Raw genomic sequence first — 19,945 nt, 5'->3', positions numbered from 1 at the left:
TATGTCACTGCTTCATCTTGAAAGATGGTAGGCATCCTGAGAGGGCAGGGGGAGCTTGAAATCTAGGTAATCCCCTCATACTAAAAAAATCCAAAAATTTAAAACAAATTAATCTCTATACAGAAAAGACAGAGATTCAAATCTGAATATTAAATCATTTAATTCTCAAACCACTCAACATGCATAATGTTCTTTTACACAGTGTTAAAATAAAGAGGAAAATGTATTTTTATACAAACAGAATTTCAAGTATACATTAATAGACTTTTCAAATTACTAACCAAGTTGCTAAGATTTCATTCACATTGTTCTTAAAGCTGTTCAACGAGAAAGCTTTTGCTAAACTGCTTTAAATATGTTTATATAAACCCATATATTTTCACTTTCTCTGAATCTCCCTCCCCCAACCCCAGTCTCTGCCCGCCCTCCTGCCCTCCCCCCTCCCCCGACACAACAGGGCTCCTGGGGCTCTAGGAGGCATGCAACCCCACCAAGAACTATTGGCTTGTCATCAGGGGAAGGACAGAATCTACAGGAGGAGAGACTGAGAACGCCTGTCAAATTAAGGGAGAGAACAAATCTGATACTTAGAAACGACACAAATCAGGATATTTGGTAGCCTGTGATTCACTTGCCTTTTATTAAAAAAAAAAGTCTCAGCCTCCCACGAAACCACCCACAAGTTTCTGATAATTTGGTAGCTGAGAAAATAATTTAACATTGGGTATTTTCCCCAGTGAAACTTCCAAAATCAAGGTAGGCATTTTGAACTTTTTCATTTGGTTGTTTCTTTTTCCCTTTGGCTGGGGGTGGGGGGCAGCTTAAAAATGGTTGATTTCTGTGTTTACATTACGGAATTTAGTTAATTTTACGAGGTCACCAAGAGTTCTCCCTCCTCAACTCTCCTCCTGAAGTAATCTGGCTTCAGGGCAAGGAACAGCCACTCTCCTTAGGAATTAAAGTGCATTTTTTTCAGTAAAAGTGGGGTGGGGGGAGGTGTGGTTTACACTTAAGTGATAATGATTAAGAGAGGGTGGGGTGAGAGAAAATCCTATTCCTATATATAGGTATTTATAGTTAAGGTCATAATAAAAACAGATATTCTCTAAGGAAATAAGATGTACAAACCCAGTCCAGCACCCTCAGAGGTGCAAGAGTGCTAGCCTGGCTCACCGACTTTTCTGAGGCATCTTTATTAATGGAGTAATCGCTTCAGATGAAAGACACAAACCTCAAATGTTAGTTTTTTCAAAGGGAAAAAACAGACCGGTAGGTTCTTCTAGTTAAAAACTCTATCTCATTCCCTTTCAGGGATAACAACATTTTAGAAATTGATTGTCTGTTTTAATATGAATCCTTGATTAACAAGTTGTGAAAAAATGTTAGATAAGTTTGTTGCTTAGAAATATTATGGTAGCCTTTAGAAACTCAGGATGAGGAGGCATAGTTGGTCCTTGCTATCAATAAATATCAGCTGAGGGGAAGTTAAAATTTTCCTGTAATCTCTTTATTTGATAGCTACCACCAGAATCTTACTTTCTGTTTTCCTATAAATGCTTTACTATTTCTTGGGGGACAAACCCAAGAATTTTCCAAAGAGAAGTAAATGCTACATTATTAGCTGTATGAAGAAGTGATGAGAAGGGGGAAATTGTCCTGGATTCTGGCCTCTGAGTCCAGTGTGATCTGCTTTTCACAGTGACCAGTGGGAAGGCACAGTGCCAGGGACAGGTAGATGGGAGACAGCTGTCACCCACCATATAAGCACCATTGAGAACAGGTGGACAGATTTCTTTCCGACTATATCCATCTGAAGGAAACCATATTTCGGCTACATTGACTTTTCTACCTTAGAACCCTCTGTCTTGTCTTTTCTTCTCAGAGACAGAGCATAAGTGGGTCCCACCTGAAATTATGAGAAGCCAGGATATCTAAGGGAAATCTAAGTGGCTTTGCGGGATCTTATTAGTTCTCTGACCAGGGATTGAACCCAGGCCTTTGGCAGTGGAAGCGCCAAGGACCCACTAACCACTGGACCGCCAGGGAATTCCCTAAGTGCTCTTTCAACCTACTTCTCCCTTTACTCACTTATGCTGACGTGCCAAAAATTGAGAGTTCTGATTTTAAGATTTCTTAAAGGAGAAGCCATTGATTCCTGACTGATCTGGCAGATCTATTTAAGTTCTGCCATTAGATCACAAAATAATTCAACAGGCTAAAACAGTGAACATAGACCATAGAGGATGAAAAGTTAACGGACTGAGACATTTCTTTTGCCTATAGTTTGGGAATGTTTTTCTTTTGTTGTGAATAGGGGGATGGGACAGGGTGGTGAAACTGCAGTCAGACCAGCTTTTGTTTAGCTCTTTCAGAAGGGATTTCTTAAAGGTTTAAGAGGAATCAGCAAGCCAGTCAGTAGGACAGAAGAACTTGGCAGAGCTTCACAGTCCTGATAAAGAATTCCTGATAGGGAATTTCTTTCATTACTGGTGTAAAATATAGTACAAGTTTCTCTCTGTATATTTTTACCATTACTTCCCCCTTCTCCTCCTCTACTCTCCTTCCCTAAATCTTAAAATCCAGTGCGGTGTGATCTGCATAAAGTTCAACAGTGTTTCACAGTACTCCACCATGTTCCTCAGTATGAAAACCCTAATGGGCTACTCTCCGGATGCAAACAAGTCTCAAAGGCTATTGCTTTTCTATTCCACACAATATAAGGAAGCCTTCACAAATCTTCTAAGGCATAGGAGGCGTTTTTCTCTGACATTGCAGCATATACATGCTAAGCAAACAGCCAGGCCTTAATGTTATTTTAATGAAATTTCATAGCCTGATGCTAATTCAGTCCTCTGCACTAGCAATTTTTCCTTCCACCCACTTTTTCTTCTCAAACACACCACCTATTTGAAATTGAAATTATCAATTATTTGTAGGCAATATATGAATGAAAATTTCTACAGTGCCGGCAGTCTCTCAGATGAGAGACTGCTATATTTGAACTTGCTCTTAAACACAAATTTCTTTCATGAATTAGAAATCACTTGGTAGCTAATTAGTTTGAATGGTGATTCTCACTTTTTTAAGGGTAATCAAACAGTTCTCCCCTCCCCATTATCACGTGTGAGGTTGCCATGGGCAGGTATCTTTATACCTGGGTGGGAGAATGAAAGATATGAAAACTCGTTTGGGAATTACTGGGTTAAGTCTTTGATATCCTGGAACAAATATGCTGAAATGACTCACTTCACATTTCATGTAAAACTCAGAAATATTTACGCCTTAGCTAGTGCATTTAATTCACAAAGAAACACGGAAAAGTGAAAGTCGCTTTACATCGAAATCCCACTTAGAAGACAGGCTAAGAAACAATCAAATACATCACCATCACCCCAGAAAGGGCCCTCCTTTTTCTTCATTAACGATGCCACCTGCTTACTTTACAAATAAAAATCACCCTAGGTGGCTTGGGCTTGGCTCTCTTAATAAGTTCAAGCGCTCCATTTCAGCTAGCAGAGTTAAAAAAAATCTCCACTTAAATCACATATGCAAGGGAAAGAGGATTCTAGGGAGCAGACTTTGAAAATCTGTTTTGCTGACTTATGCATACTTTGGTATAGAGAGGAAACTGGGTGGATGGCAACATCTCTCTACTGAATTACTCCGAGGACAAATAAATGATCCATTTTACCACTTGAGCCTTGGCCCACTCTAAGTTTTAAACTCAGAGCCATGCCTGGGATACCAATAAAGGTATCTTATGACAAAAGAGAACCAGGTAGAGGTTATCCTGCCAAAGACCATTCAGGACTACCTAGAAAATGATTCTCAACCTTGGCTGCCCATTAAAATCATCTGAGGAGCTTTTAAAGCCCAGGTTGCACAGCAGGCCACTTAAACGTGAAGGTCTAGAGGAGGCCCCAGGCATCAGTACTTTTTTAAATGCCCCAGGTGATTCTAATGTGCAGCCAAGATGGAGAACTACTTGCCTAGGTCAACTGGCTCTGTAACAGAAAGCACTAAGGTCACTGTTCACCTAAGCCAGATAGAAGAAAGATAAGACTCTATGCTTCCTCCCAGATTAACAGATTTAACATGCCTCAAACAAATTACCTAGGCATTTCTCACTTTTTTGTTTGTTTTGTATTTCAATAAATCACTGTGGCTGTAAAACAGGCTGCACTGCTGACAGTATATTATTGACTTAGTAAGACTGCACCTTAAGTATGTGTTTGTAGCAAAACAGCTCGGGACAGGCCTAGGCCAAAACTCTGCGCACAAACAAAAGATAAGCCAGCAGGAGTTAATTCCTGAGTCTAGGATATTAGGAGCATGGCTTATAGGTTGACAATGATTCTATAGTTAGAAAAAAAATAGCTGTGGTGAATAGATTCACATGATTTTACTGCCTATCTCCCTATAGCATTCATACTGTATTTAGGCGAACGTTACTATATCAGTTGTCACCAATGAGTACTGCTTGTCTCATTTGGAATTTCACACTGTATTGTCACTTGCCCTACCCAGTCACCAGGAAAGTAAATACTTATCAGCTAGTACCTAAAACACAGATGCCAACCTCTAAAAATCTGAAAATGGATCACTCTCTCATTTTCACTCCTAATCAGAGAATCCCTGTGTGGAATTACAACCAGCCAGTGCATTAGAAATGAAAAGGTGGAAAGCATTCTGGGATATTTCTGAAAAGGCCAGTAGTCCTTCCTCAGCTGTAACAAATGTTCACACGGTAGGTATCCTGACTTGGCTCAGTGTACTTGTGCCCCAAACAGCAAATCAGTTGAGTGCTACAACTGCATTTAAAGATTAGGTGGCCTGCCTAGTGGCATTTTACTTCCAAAACTGAATTTCCTGACACCCACAACAGGCCATCCTGACTATTTTAACAGTATTGGCATTAAAACCAGAAAAATCTCTCTTCGGAGTGTCTAAAAGCAAAACAGGTCATCCAAAAAACTGCATGCAAAACTGCAAGTTAAGATATTGGCAGAAGGCTCATTATCAGGAAAATATGGTTGATATTCCAGTCCCCCAAAATGGACTGCAAATGGCAATTAAAAAAAAAAAACCCTCAGGATTCAAACAAAATTTTCACATCATTAAAAGGAGTTGAGTGCACCTTTAAAAACAACAGAAAGACTCCACTTCCACGGGCTACTCTTGCCAAATAGAAGCCAGTGGATAAAAGCACTAAACCCAAGTGTTCTGTTTGATTTGGGCAATGAAACCAAACATTGACATCTGAACATGACAAGAAGTGAGATACTGCAGTCTCTATATTTTGGGTCTGGCTTTCCTTTGCTTGCTACAGAAAGCTACACTCTATCTTCAGCCAAGTGCTCAGAGGTAGAGGAGCTGAAGTGAGTACAAGAGAATGGGGTGGATGGTGGCTGAGGAATCCAGCCTCCTGCCTAAGGGGCTACAGGGCAATCTTGGAATATTCTCAGTCTTTAATGGGAGGTAGAATTTTCTACACTGACTTATCTGCCTTCATCAGACACCTTTTTCTCACATACATACATAAAATCACATACACATAGCTGGCAACTCACAATGATATTGCAACTTGCAGCAACTGTACACCTAGCCCAACAGACACTTTCAATCTAAATTTTATATTATCCTCAGCTTTTCTCAGGTAGATGCAAGCCAAATTTGTTCTTTTGAGATCCCTCCTTTTGCCAGGCTTCTAAACATACATTTCACTTTAACGCCTACATCTTATGTCGCTGAAGAACAGCTGCACTAAGTGGGTGCAAAGTGTTATAACATCTTTATAAATAGAAAGTGCAAGAAACAATTTTCTTAGCCAAAATACAAACAAAGCAACTAAAAGCTCTCATAGCCTACTATGCCAAGAATTTGATTTTTATAATCAATGATACAACTAACAAAATGCTTCTAAAGCTACCAAGGTCATAGTGGATGAGTAAATATATTTATAAACATACATTTATGAAAAAAAGGTATTAAGAAAATAGCCAAACTTCCCACAAAAGTTATTTGCATGAACTATCTTTAGTATACCACTCTGTGTTCAATGCACATGCATATACAATTGAATTATATTAGTGTTATTTTTATTGGCCCACTTTTCCAAAAAGAAAACAGGCTCATTTTTTAAAACTTCAAGTTACATGATTTAAAATCATTTTTGTAAAAATATCAAATACCATATAAATTCTAAATATCTTTGCTATCTGGCTGATAGCCATTCTAGAGGTGGATTCCAGCCACATGTAGTGACTCCTGATTTAGCATCTTGGCTTCCAGAGGAAACACATTTTAAGCTTTGTTCCCTGTGTTGTAATTGTTTTTGCAGTGGTTCTTTAAGAACCACTGTAGTTAGGATTCTATTTATAGGAAACTCAGTAGATCACCTTCAAAAATGTCAAAACATCTGCCACAAGATATGCTAAAAGCAGAAATCTAAACCTTAAGGAATTTCTCAGGATGTGGTTATTAAATGGTTTAGACTTGTGATGCTGAAAAGAAAGAATAAGTATTTTGTCAGTCTGCAGGTTCCCTTCTGACTTTGTTCTCTTTTTCAATTTGAGACCACAGTACAGTTGACCCTTGACCGACATGGGTTTGAACTGCATGGATCCATTTATAGCCAGGTTTTTTTCAATAGTAAATACTACAGTACTACACCATCAGTGGTTGGTTGAATCCCTGGATGCAGAGGAACCACAGAAACGGAGGCCAACTATAAGTTATAGGGGGATTTTCCACTTGCAGAGGTCGGCACCCTAACTCCCACATTGTTCAAGAAACAACTATACTTACTTTTCGTGCAACCACCAGATGATTTCAAATTTAAGAGTCACAGAGAATCTAGAGGAGGGCCCAAAGAGCTGTAAGAAACCGAATGAGTGGCATCTTCATAGATTATCAAATATTTTTCAAGTGTCCAGTATTTTCACTATAAGCATCTTTGCTGCAAACATTTTCACAGCATAACTAATTGGTCATAAGACAGTTTTTGCCCCAAAAGATAAAATAACTGGATGAGTTTTTGGTTTGATAGTTTGGTTTCGACTGGCATTTCTCCCAGTTAGCAACATTACTGATGCCTTTATTGAGCTGACAGATAATGATGATTTGCCCCAAGAGTTGGTTTCTTATTTTGAAACACTACATTGGAGGATAAAGAGGCCAAAAGCCTCAAAGGTGCAGAGTTGAATCCACATTTCCCACAGAACTTTGGAAAGTCTATGAATGGACATATGACAAAATGCCAAGAACAAACAACAGTGCAGAGGCTTTCACGATGCAATACAAAGCTTGGCTACAAATATGCATCCTGGTATTTGGAAACTGATACCTCTCTTAATGAAGGAAGAAATTTAAGCAAAAAGAAAAAGAACAATGCTGAATGAGGAGATGAATCAACAAGCAAAAAAAAAAAAAAAAAAAGTATAAAATACTAAGAATGAAAGACCTGGAAGACAAGTGCTTAGGTACAACACACAAAATCAGTTATTTGTGCAGGATTGCCATGAATCTACACACATTTTAGAGGTATTCAAATATTTTGTATTTTGCAATAAAGTTTTTTTTTAATTTTGTTATTCATTTTTCATGCTGCATTATGTCCTTTTTAATGTCCCTCTTTTATTTTTTATTTTTATTTTTTATCTTTTATGGCAAAATTGCCTTACAGCGAATTAGTTATAAGGTGAAAATGCTTGCAGCAAAGTTGACTATGGCAAAGATGGTTCTAGCAAAAGTACCTAGAACCAATTTTTCATTCCCTGGGAGTATATTTTCAAAGCCTTCTCTGTCACAAAAAGCAGACTTTGAGGTACAGCAGAGTGGAAATATGGATAAAAAAGAAAATGTTAAGGCTATTTTATTTTTATTCATCAAAATTTGCCCCAATCATTATATGATAAAATCTAATTAATCCTGATGCCTAAATGAATCAAACATTCCAACCCTGGTTATTCAACTACAAATGCCGAAGTCTTTCTTTTCTCTTTCCAGAATTTTCTAGAGTCCTAAATTAAGTCTTCAGCCCTGAGTACCCCTTTTATATCCTGTATTTGTAATTCCTGAGGCCTGACCGGGAAACAGAGATCTCTTCACTATATGATAATTGGGGATGACCAGCAAGAAGCCCTCACAACTAATTCTCTAGGAAACCACTGTACATGGAATGGATAGATAATACCAAACCTTTCTTCTCTTAGAAAGTGTATTCATTTGGGGATGATCATTTTTAGAGCAGAATCCATTCTCTGCCATTATTTCTTCTGAAGGAAATAAAAGTCCATTTATAAGCCAGCAGGAATTTAAATAAAGCATCCTAAATTTGACAAGTCTAACCAAAAATTGTACAAATTCAATGATTTGTTATTCTATATAACAGAAGCTGATAGCAACTGATAATTTTAAAAGATTCACAACTATAAAACTGGGCAACGGATTTTCCCATATGGAAGGTAATATAAATGGAATGAACCTATTCTCCTAGCACAAATTTGTGCCAGAGGTGGTATGGTGGCAGGAAAGATGTGTAGCATATGTAGGCAAAACTTGCAATCATCTCAAGAATATAATCCATCTAGCCACTCAGTAGAAACTCCTGTTGAAACAGAGATAGCAGCCATATAAACTTTCCATACCACAGGAGTTCTTGCCTATTTGTAAATTAAATACAGCTGACATCTCTAATAAATCTAGGTCTGTAACAGCAAGCTTTTTATTCCCTCTAGAGTATTTCTGGTTTAGCATAGACAGTTACTGTGGCTTCACAGGAAAAAAAAAACAAAAAACGGCAAATGCTCATAATTTGGAACTTGGAACAAAAGAAAAAATGGAAATTTTGCTATAACATAAATGAAACTCGGGGTGGGAAGCTAAAGAAATCTGTTCCAGGTATTTGTCTCATTCTCCTTCTAGCTCCTTTACTGACCCATGGTAGATATAAGAAATGGTTTCTATGGCATAAACAACTGACCTAAATGAACACACAAGAGTTAAGACAAATCAAAAAAACCTAATGCTACCTATAACAGATTAAAGTTGGCCCCAAATCCTTGACACATCTTCCATCAAGTGGTAAGGTATTTCCTCTCCCCTTGAATCTGGGCTGACCAGTGACTTCTTTGACCAATAGTGTATGGTGATGACTCTATGATAGCTCTGGGCCTGGCCTTGAAGAGGACTGGCATCCTCTGCCCAGCCTCTTGGAGGCCTGAGCTGCCATTTCATAACTCTGACTACTATGATGGAGAGATCAGATGGAGAGTCCCTGAGACTCCAGAGAGGGAGAGGAGGCCTGCTGGGCCTATTCTTCTAGCCCTCCCTACCAAGGTGTCAGGAATGTGAGATCATCTTGGACACTCCTGACCGGTCCAACCACCTGCTGAATACTACCAGGTGACCTGAGCTGTCACCACAGGGAGCAAGAAATTGCCTAGACAAGCCTTTCCTGGATTTCTGATTCACAACATCATGCGATATATAAAGTAGTTGCTATTTTAAGTCACTAAGGTTTAGGATAGTTCATTACACAGCAATAGATAACTGGAATGCTATCTATCTTTTAATTTTTGCCTTGGTAGTAACTCAATCACTCATTCACAATTAGAACTACCAAATGGGTGACTCCTCTAAATTGGTGGGCAATATCCCCAGAAAAAATTCATCATTCAACATCTGCTCAGAGGTCAACTGCTTTATCTCATGAAGAAATCTTCCAATCACTTATTCCTGAATTAAAAGTTCACTAAAAGCAGTGCTGTTACTGGCTATTGTATATTCTAGTTCACTCCAACTTTATAAGTAAACAGAGTTAACACGATGTACTGGAGATAGCCTGGGCTTTGGAATCAGATAGGTAAATATTGGCTCTGCAGTTTATCCATTGTGTAATCTTGGGCTCAACAGTTTCCTCATCTATAAAATGTAGTATAATTACACCTATTAAAGGCAACATACTCTACTAAGAATGTCAAGTGTAGTGAAAGACTGCCTAGGTCAACCTCTCTGTGTCTCCATTTCTTTCTCTCTAAAGTGAGGATAATAACAGTATCTACCCTAATGGGATTGTCATAAGGATTAGATGAGTTAACGGTGAGGCACATAGAACTGTGCCTAACTCATAGTAAACACTTAAAGTCCGCTATTCTTAGTTACTACCATTACTACCTCATAGGATTATCTTGAGAATTTACTGCAATTATGTCCCTAAAGCACTTAGTATGGTTAATTCTGTCCCCTTCTTTTTGATCTTTTATCTCTGTAGTGAAAAGTGCAGGCTTTTAAAAGTATACACCAGCCTCTAACCAAGTGGGTTTAGGACTCTCAAGTATAGGAAGCCACATCTAAACTATGTCTAAAATCAATTTTGTTATACAAATTCCAAGCAGATTATCTGGTACCAAAAATTACTTAATGGAACAAAAATTTACTTAATGGAACAGATTCTCCTGTATGCTACCTACCATTTAAGAGAAGTGATTTCATAGAACAGGGAACATTTTCCTATGAGATACATAGTTTGACTTCCCGCATTATGGATTGAGATTCTAAAATTCACAGTATATTAAATTGTGTTGTTGGTCATATGAGATACTGAACAAATCTCTCTCTTAACTGGGTGGTGAATTCTAGCTTCCTTAACAGGACTTACTGAGTAGACATGAAAAAAGCAAGCATTAGAAAAGTGTTTTCTTGTTTTTTTTTCCCTAAACTGCTCTGCCTTTGTAACTAAGCTTTGTTTTTAAAACTTCCACTGTTTGAGCTAATGGACCTTTCTTAATTATGTTACTATGGGAGGTATTTATTATACAGATAATGGAGAAGATGTAAGGTATTTATTTATCTTATATATGCACACTCTGTGAATATACTGTATATTTCAGGTAATATTTGCCTTCTAAGTTATTGCTGTTCCTTACAATTGAGGGAAAAGATAGTCTGCCTACACAACAAAACTGGCTAGTCTGTACAGATATCTTGCAGGTTTTGATATCACTGTTCCTATCAACAATTACATCCTTTGGAATGTAATTAAGTCGGGTTTGAAAGTACTCAAAATATCCAACTTTGGCTTGTCCTGAGCAAGAAAACATACTTAATGCAAAGTAAAAAGACTGGCCCTGGGAAAAGCACCACTTAAGAATAAGAGTGAAAACAGACACTAAAAAGCAAAGGAGGCAAAGCAACATAAGACTGATAATTATCAAAGAAGTCATAATGCTTGGCAAACTCCATTGTTTTCAACAGATTCGTATTTAAATGACATCTATTACCAAGACCTCAAATGGTGGTGGAGGCAGATGATTCACTGGGCTACCTAAATACGATTTCTTTCACAAGTCCTCTACCCCAGATTCATCAGAATCCCAAATTAACCAGAAAAGCAGCACTCCAAAATCTCAAGAACTCACTATTACTATAAGTGCTCTAAGACAAGGCAGATGTCACCTAAGCAAATATTCTGGAACCTTCTAGATGAAGATTATTATTACTTGGAGGGTGTAACATATAAAACCTACTAATATCCAACTTAGAAAAAAGGCAACTTTAAGAATAAAATGCCTACTGAAGAGGTGCCATATATGCGGCTAGGTCACTCATCCAAACTTCGTATGTCTTGGTAGAGCTCACAACAAAATAAGAATCAAATCCACTGTATTGTATCAGCATGGCCTAGAACACTTTGCCCAGATAAATTTACCTCAGAAGTCCATGTATTGTTTCCAAATGGGGAGCAATTATATTCTCCTCTTGCAAGGAATTCTGTTTATTATCATCCTAACATTTTCCATTTTTTCCACATCTGGCATAAATAAGCTATTTGAACAGTAAGAATGAACATTCACAAATCAAATACATAATGGCCCATTACAGATTTAGAAGCATTACAAACTATAACAGAAATTGGAAGGTAGGTCTAAAAAGAACTTTAAATCTTCAGATGTTTCATTATGTTTTAAAACACTGACTTAAAAAAAAAAAAAAGGAAGATTTTGGCTTTTTACTATTCCACATGGAACAGAGTGAGTTTACTTGAGGAAATGAAGATTTATAGTAAAGGAAATGGGTAGAGGTTTCTAATCTAGAGAAACAGTACTTTGGATAAGAATCAAACCACTTATTCATAACAGAAATTAAATTTTAATACTAGTGGGAATAACTTCATTCTTGCCATCATCTTCATTATGTTAACTTAGAGAAATGGCAAAACACTTATAAAAACATTACTTTTCTTACAGCACTTTAGGTAAACATGGTATTCATTTAACCCTACATTATTATGCATGGGAATTATTTTAAAGAATTACTTTCTTATATCTGTAATTACCATCCTAAACTTTAATGCAGCTTTAAGGCAAGGACAAATCATAAGGCCTACTCTAAATGCTTTAAAGCAATGGGATTCAAGAAGGAGCACAAATGAGACAAGGATCTAGAAAAAGATGGCAACCTCTTTCAAGAAACTGATGCATATACGGCAGTATGAATTTAAAACCTCAACCAAACTATTATTATAAAGGCAAAATGGCAAGAGTGACAAATTGAGAGGCAGTGGTGTAATTGTTTCAAATCTAATTCTGGACTTGGCAAACTTTTGTTTTCAAGCTTTGCAGGCCATGTGGTCTCTGTCAAAGTACTCAACTTTGCCACTATTGCAGAAAGTAGCCATTAACAATACCAAAACGAATTGGTGTGGATTTATTCCACTATCACTTTCTTTACAGTACAGGTGACCTCAGGATTTGGCCTGGGGGCTATGGTTTGCTGAACCTTGATCTAATTACTAAATCCTAGAGATATACTTTGCTAAGGGGCATCCTCTCAAATTAAGGGATTTACCTGGTTTAATTGCTAGTTGTCCCTTCTCTAAATCTCAGCAACCAAAATACTGAATGAGTAAGTATACAGATAAGGAGAACATTTGAGGAAGAGAAAAAAACCCCACATCTGTTGCAGCTGAAAAAATAAAAACTTCTAAGATTCCAACTCCTTCCTGATTAAATGCCTTTCCACTATGACTTAGAAGACTTTTATCTTTGTTCAATTTAATTTCCTTTCCATTACCCATTGCTTTCATTTCTTTAAATTAGATCTTCCAGTCAAATAAAATATCATTTTTACCAGTTAAAACAAAATTAGTGTTAAGTAACAGCTAAAACTTTTCAAAAGTTATTTCTTGACTAAAGACTATTCAGCTATTAAGGATGATGTTCACTATTTCACTCTTCCATAAAACCACTTCCAACCAAGGCCTGATTTCAACTATGAAGTTAGTAGGAAAATGGTTTATTTCTATTGTCATGCCATCTTTGGAAAACCCTGTTTCAATGATGTAGAGGGAACTGGAAACATTGAAAAAAAAAAACCCAAAAAGTAACAACAAGAAAACTTCCCTTAACTACTATCTCCCTTCTTTTCCAATTTTTATCCTTCAGGAACGAATTTATTTTTACACATTCAAGATTAGATTTGACCCTCTAGTATAACGGATAGCTTGGGGGTAGTTTGCAACTCACATAAAGTAAAATTCAACTCAGTTCAGAGGTAAATATGGTTCTGAGTAAAGAGAGAACAAGTCATTAGAAAGAGCCTTCTGCCTAAGTACAGTATTACTGTTCATGCCAATGCCATATTTTAAACTGGTTTCAGAGTTCTGAGAGAGAATAAAAGGTACCTCTTAGAATGAAAGCAGATTAATATATTGTCATCTCTCTTCTTTTGCTGAGAATATTGGGTAGCTCCTTTGCTATTAAGTGCTACTCAATAAATGAAAACAGTCCCAGTGTTTGCTATTTCATGGCATTAAAGTACTTAATGATGATTTAGCTCTCACTGCTAATGCTGTTCCCTTCACAAGGTGACACGTGCAAGTTAAAATTTGGTAATGAGTTTTCAGCATTAGCTAAAGTCCATTTAGTACATCCTTAAGAGAGGTATCCTCTGTGCACACACCTATATAGCTATTCATTAAGGTAGATAGAACACTACTAACTCCTATGACCCTACAGTGATGTTAGCTAAGAACTAGGACAATGTCACAGTGAACCTGGATAAGAATCTTGGATAGTTATTTAGAGTAATATGTCTTCTAACTAAAATGGGGAAACTGCTTTCAGAAACGTATATTTGTTTAAAAGTTAGGCTGGCTTGAATTTCATGGCTCTGCCCTAGGCCAGTTAAGAGGAGAGAACCAGCAAACACGATTGTGCTGATGTGGTCCTAGATGACCGAGAAGCACTCTATTCACAGTACAGATACAGCAAAAACCTATTAGCAGTGAATAAAAAGGGAGGGGGAACCCATCAAACACTCATAGCATTTCCACATCTATCAGACAGTCCCTACTTCATTTAAAATGTTTGTTGCTAACCCTGGATGGAGTACTGACAAATGCTGCAAAGTTTCTCTTTACAGAAATTACTGCACCTCACTTTTACAATTTGGTAATAGTTTAAATAGCTCTATTTTCTCAAATAACATCTAAGAAACTAACAAAGCAATATAGAACTTTCCAGCATAATACTTCTGAAAAGTAGGATGGACTTAACAATTTTTGGTAGGCTTAAAAGCTCCATCTAAAGCAGCATATTCTGTACCTCTCACCTCCCTATTTAGTAATGGCAAAATCTGTCCACTGAAAGCATTGATTACCAGCTGAAATGTTTCCTTAAAGATTTCAGTCTAATTTCAACTCTACTTTTTCTATGCCACAGAGCATAGTTGGTCCCTAAGACGGCCCTAGGCGACAGTTTTCACCCTATCATGCTGTTGCCCATCTAAAGAGGAGAATGCCATAGTCTATGTCTTCTGAAGACAAAATACGGCTTCAACATAATGTTTAAGGGTAGGCTCTAATCAAATGGTAGCATTATTGCATTCCTATTAAAAGATGCATTGTTTTTCCAGAAGAAAAAATAACCGTTCATTAGTGATATGGTGCAGCTGTATATGTATGTACAGGTCTCAGATTGCTTAAGAATTACCCTTTGCATTCTAACTTCCTATCATCAAAGCAACGCCATTCTTTCCTACCCACTTTTTCACATACCCAAGCAGTCTCAGGAAGGGAGCACACTACTAATGTTCTCACAAATGGCTCACCACCAGTTCAGGCATGATCAGCCCCTCTCCCAAATCTCTTTTACAATCATCTATGCCCCTGCACCAAAACAATTTCTTAAACCACTACATATTTAAATACTCTGTAAAAAATTAATGATCAATTAAGAGAAGCTACAGATTTTTCTCTTTTCTATTTGCACTGTAACTTGTAAGCATCTACTTGCCTGCATCCCTTAATAATCCTCCTTCATTCTCTGCACGCAAGACAGGGCATCTAAAGCTCTACATGTTCGGTAAATTCTTTCTGACTCTCAGTGCTGGATTAAGAATCTCAGAAATACCCAGAATTACCAAAAAGGTCCCTTGAAGTTTTAAAAATCTTAGGAATGATTAAGTAACCAAACCTGATCAAAATCAATCCCTTGATCAATTTATTGCAACATGATTGTGCATGATGTTTTCTGGTAAATGCCCTGTAGTGTATTATTAAAAAGCAAAGCTCTTGGAGTCACCAGCAATTTGCTGATGGTTGGTTTACGAATTACTAAGTTTGCAGACGCAAGACATGGATTTAGTGAGGTTCTTCTATTGGACTGAAAATATAAACTATCACATATGTAGAAGGAAATGGAACTGTAGTTGCAGTAAGAAGCATAATATTGAATTTCTACAACCACAATATTGCGAAAAAAGTGTGTTTAAAATGTCATATAAAAGTTATCAAATATGGAGACCTGTGGATTTAAAAATACAATCCAGGCTCATTTCACTGTAAAGTGACATTTTTGATGCATAATATTGCTGTTATGTGAAGCTAGGAGCCGAAGAGGCTGGATGAAACTTTGGTAGTCAGCCTTACGCGTTAACTGATCTGGACTAGAGCCATTTCCTAACACCTTAAGATATATAAGCACTATGGCTTACAAATACCAATCAGGAAGTTGCAGTACGGCTGCCTCTGTGCTGTTCGATAATTGCAGAGCAAAAACACTTCCTTCCCTGCTCCCCCCTTCCTCAACACAACACCCAGGCCCCAAATGCAGAACTACATATTGCAAACACTTTGCTGCTCATTTCACTTCCAGGTGCCTAAAGTGCTTCAGGTGATGCTGCCCATTAGAATACTGCTCCAAGATGGCTGCATACATGAAACAATCAGGCAAAGTATCAGACGCCTTGTCAGGGCAAAGATTAATCTAACCTTTCAAAACAAAAAGAACCACTGGGATTCTTTTTTTTTTTTTTTTTCCCCCTTCTTGAGATAAGAAACTGCATGTTCTGGCAGGGAAGGAAGAAGAGAAATTCCCCCTCATCATCACCATCATGATTACTTCCTTCTCTCTTGTGGCTGGCTGGTTCAGATGACCAAGGCTCCTGCTTCATTTTTCAGATCTGGGCAATTACAGCCACCAGGGTGATATGGACCAAAGTACAGTGTTCAAACATGACTGGTAGATAAATGATCACTTATCATTGTTTTGTTAAAAAAAAATTTTTTTTTTATAAAGTTAACAAACCAAGGCTGTTGATCCCTGAATTAGAAAGTTGATTTGCTTGATTATTTTCCAAAGTGTGAGGTGGGAAGAAAGAGGGGAAGAGCCTCTAGTGCTTTTGTGTATGTTGCTGATACAACATCTTGCTAACATCTTCTGATCTGGTGTTGTGGCATTTTGTGAATCTAAATACCAGCCCATGGCCGTGATGCTGGTTACTTACGGCCCAAAGGGGAAGAGAGTCTGCCCCACCTCCTCGCTGTTTCAATCTGGCCCAGTAGTGGACACAGAGCCCTGGGCAGTTTCCCCAGAAGCAACTGTCTCTTCTTGTGAAGGTGACTCTTCCTCGGCTTGTCCCCGAGATGTGACAGTTGTTTCAGGGGAGATGCTATGAGGCCCCTCCAGGGGTATACAGCCAGGGTGGTTTTTGCGAAAGTGCTGATTCAAGATGGCCTGGAAGGGGAAACTTTTGCCACAAACATGACAGTGAAAGGGCTTGTTGCCTGTGTGCTTGCGGATGTGATACTCCAGCTGATCTTTCCGGGTATATTTCTTGCCACACATGCGGCAGACGAATGGTGTAATCCCCATGTGCAGGCGCATGTGGCGGTCCAGGCTCCCCTTCTGGTTGAAAGATTTGGCGCAGTAGATACAGGTGAGACGGGGGTTATACCGGAACCACCGCTCAGATACTTCCTGCTCTCGGAGATACTCCACATAGCCACTTACTCCCATCATTGCTGACTCTTCTACCTGTACCAGGTGAGGACAATAAGAAAGAATATGTATTATTACGTATATAGAGTAAAAGACATCAAATCTATTTTTACGTCTGTTACTTAGCTATATGCTTATTTTTTGTAGCGATCCAAATAGGAAATTAATTACTATGAAAAAGTAAATATGTTAAGATAGAAATTAAAAAAAAAAATCGAGGCCACTCTATTCCATTACCATAAAACAACAGGACAGCTGAGTTACTTTCTTGCTGAAAAACTGCATGCTTATTAAACCCCTGCTGAATGTTTAATTTGTGGTGGTACGAGAATCTAAGCCCACTAATACCATCCATTTGGACTCTAATTTGCAATTATAGTCTAGACAATCAGGTAGGTACTTAGGCAATGTTGGCAACTTAGGCAACTTTCTGTGATGATGGAAATACTTGATAATCCACACCACCTAATACAGTTGCCACCAGGCACATGTGGCTATTAAGCATGTGTAATTTGCTAGTGTGACTGAGGAACTGAATTTTTCATTTTAATTGCTTTCAGTTAACTAAAATTTAAATTTAAATAGCCACATGTGACATGGCTAATGGCTACTATATCGGATAGTACAGAATACATTATGGCAAGCACATTATAAATCATATTTATGGCATTATCATTAATACTAAAATTTAACCCAACAGTAACTAGCTTTATAAAAATGTATATAATTTGTAGGTGACAGTATTCCTTTTTACCCCAAAATATTTTAGTACCACACCAACACATTTTCTTCATTCTAAAGACTAATAAAAGTTTAACTGACCTCAGAGAAAACTGGCAAAAGAGCTGGGAAAAGAAACTAGGCTGAGATATGAATTTACTAACTTGGTTATTCCCTCCTATAACCTCTTCACAATTTGATACTCAGTAAGTATTTACTGAGTGACTATTGTCCACCAAATACAATGACAGGTGCCACAGAGAAAGAAGTACAAGACTTGGTTTCTGGGACCTCCCTGCTGGTGCCGTGGATAAGACTCCGTGCTCCCAATGCAGGGGGCCCGGGTTCAATCCCTGGTCAGGGAACTAGATCCAACACACATGCTGCAACTAAGAGTTTGCATGCCACAACTAAGGAGCCAGACTGCTGCAACTAAGGAGCCGCCAAGCCACAGTTAAGGAGCTCTGGAGCCGAAACTAAGACCTGGCACAACCAAAATAAATAAATAAGTAAATAAGTTAAAAAAAAAAAGTCACCCCAAAAAAAAAAAAAAGACTTGGTTTCTGATTTTGCCCTCTGAACAAAAAGATGAAACTTCTGAACAAAAAGCAGACAAAACAAAGTAGGAGAAATACATATTCCTAATGATGTTGCTAATTCACTTTTCAAACTGTTTATAGTAAAGGTAAGTGTCCTTAAAATACACTGCACAGAAGTATTATCATCTAATTTTACATACCTATTATTTGTAGTGGTTTGATTTAAACAGATTATTAAAAGTAAAGAGAGGGCTTCCCTGGTGGCACAGTGGTTAAGAATCCGCCTGCCAATGCAGGGGACACAGGTTCGAGCCTTGGTCCGGGAAGATCCCACATGCCACAGAGCAACTAAGCCTGTGCGCAACTACTGTGCTCTACTACTGTGCTCTAGAGCCCGCGAGCCACAACTACTGAGCCTGCGCTATAGAGCCCACACACCGCAACTATTGAAGCCTGCGCGCCTAGAGCCCGTGCTCACAACAAGAGAAGCCACCGCAATGAGAAGCCCGCGCACCGCAACGAAGAGTAGCCCCCACTTGACGCAATTAAAGAAAGCCCGCGTGCAGCAACGAAGACCCAATGCAGCCAAAAATAAATAAAGAGAATAATCTGTGAGTTATATTCCTCCAATTTCTCTTAGTTTATAAAGTATCTCCCCACTAAGTTAAATTTCTTGCATTGAAATAAAATTACTCAAGACATAAAAAAAGCAATTATTATAAAAGTAGCATTAAAACTCTGCTATTGTTACTTAGATTACTAACCTTTTACATCATTGCAAAATAAATGCTTTCTTTTTCTGATTTAATTTCTTTTTTAATGAAGGGAAAATGATACAGTTTAAAACTTTTTATTACGTTTTAGACACAACAGTGTGTTGACTCCTCATCACCCAACAATTATCAACACATGATCAATTTTGTTTTTTCTTTACCCTCACCTACTTCTCTCCTTTTTCATATTATTTTTGAAGAAAATCCCAGACATAATTTCATACATATTCTAGTATGCATTTCTAAGAGACGAGGATTCTTTTTTCTTAATGTAATCGAAATACCACTATCGCACCTAAAAAAACCACAATAATTCCTTAATATCAATTAGCTAAGACCTTAATTTTGTTTTACTTAATCTGAACATGAACAATCTAAATAGTCAAAATATTTAACATATGAAATAAACATGGTTTCCTCCTATCTGAAAGCTGGGAGGGAGAGGGAACAATATATTCCTTTGAATGAATAATTTAAAAATCTTGAATTTATAAATCCTTTGCATTCAAAATTCTATATTAAAATATCACCATTCATAAATTTCTGATTTATTTAGCCTGCTGACTTCTAAAGTTCTTGTGTGCATGGGTGTATATAGCACATATATGTTTTTTATGTATAATGTTTTGAG

At 37.7% G+C, this 19,945-nt stretch overlaps 1 protein-coding gene across 1 annotated transcript in view; it reads right to left on the bottom strand.

Annotated features, from left to right (window-relative positions):
- Nucleotides 1–299: 299 nt before the first annotated feature.
- ZBTB37 (zinc finger and BTB domain containing 37) overlaps nucleotides 300–19,945 on the bottom strand; it is a 28,369-nt gene continuing 8,723 nt past the window's right edge. Inside the window, 1 exon segment of the mRNA XM_060034201.1 lies at nucleotides 300–17,318. Within this exon segment, the coding sequence (XP_059890184.1) occupies nucleotides 16,830–17,318 (489 nt within the window). The 3' untranslated portion in view covers nucleotides 300–16,829.

The sequence above is a fragment of the Delphinus delphis genome, chromosome 1 (assembly GCF_949987515.2).
Source record: "Delphinus delphis chromosome 1, mDelDel1.2, whole genome shotgun sequence".
Classification (NCBI taxonomy): Eukaryota; Metazoa; Chordata; class Mammalia; order Artiodactyla; family Delphinidae; genus Delphinus; species Delphinus delphis.
This window is presented reverse-complemented; position numbering and strand designations above follow the sequence as displayed.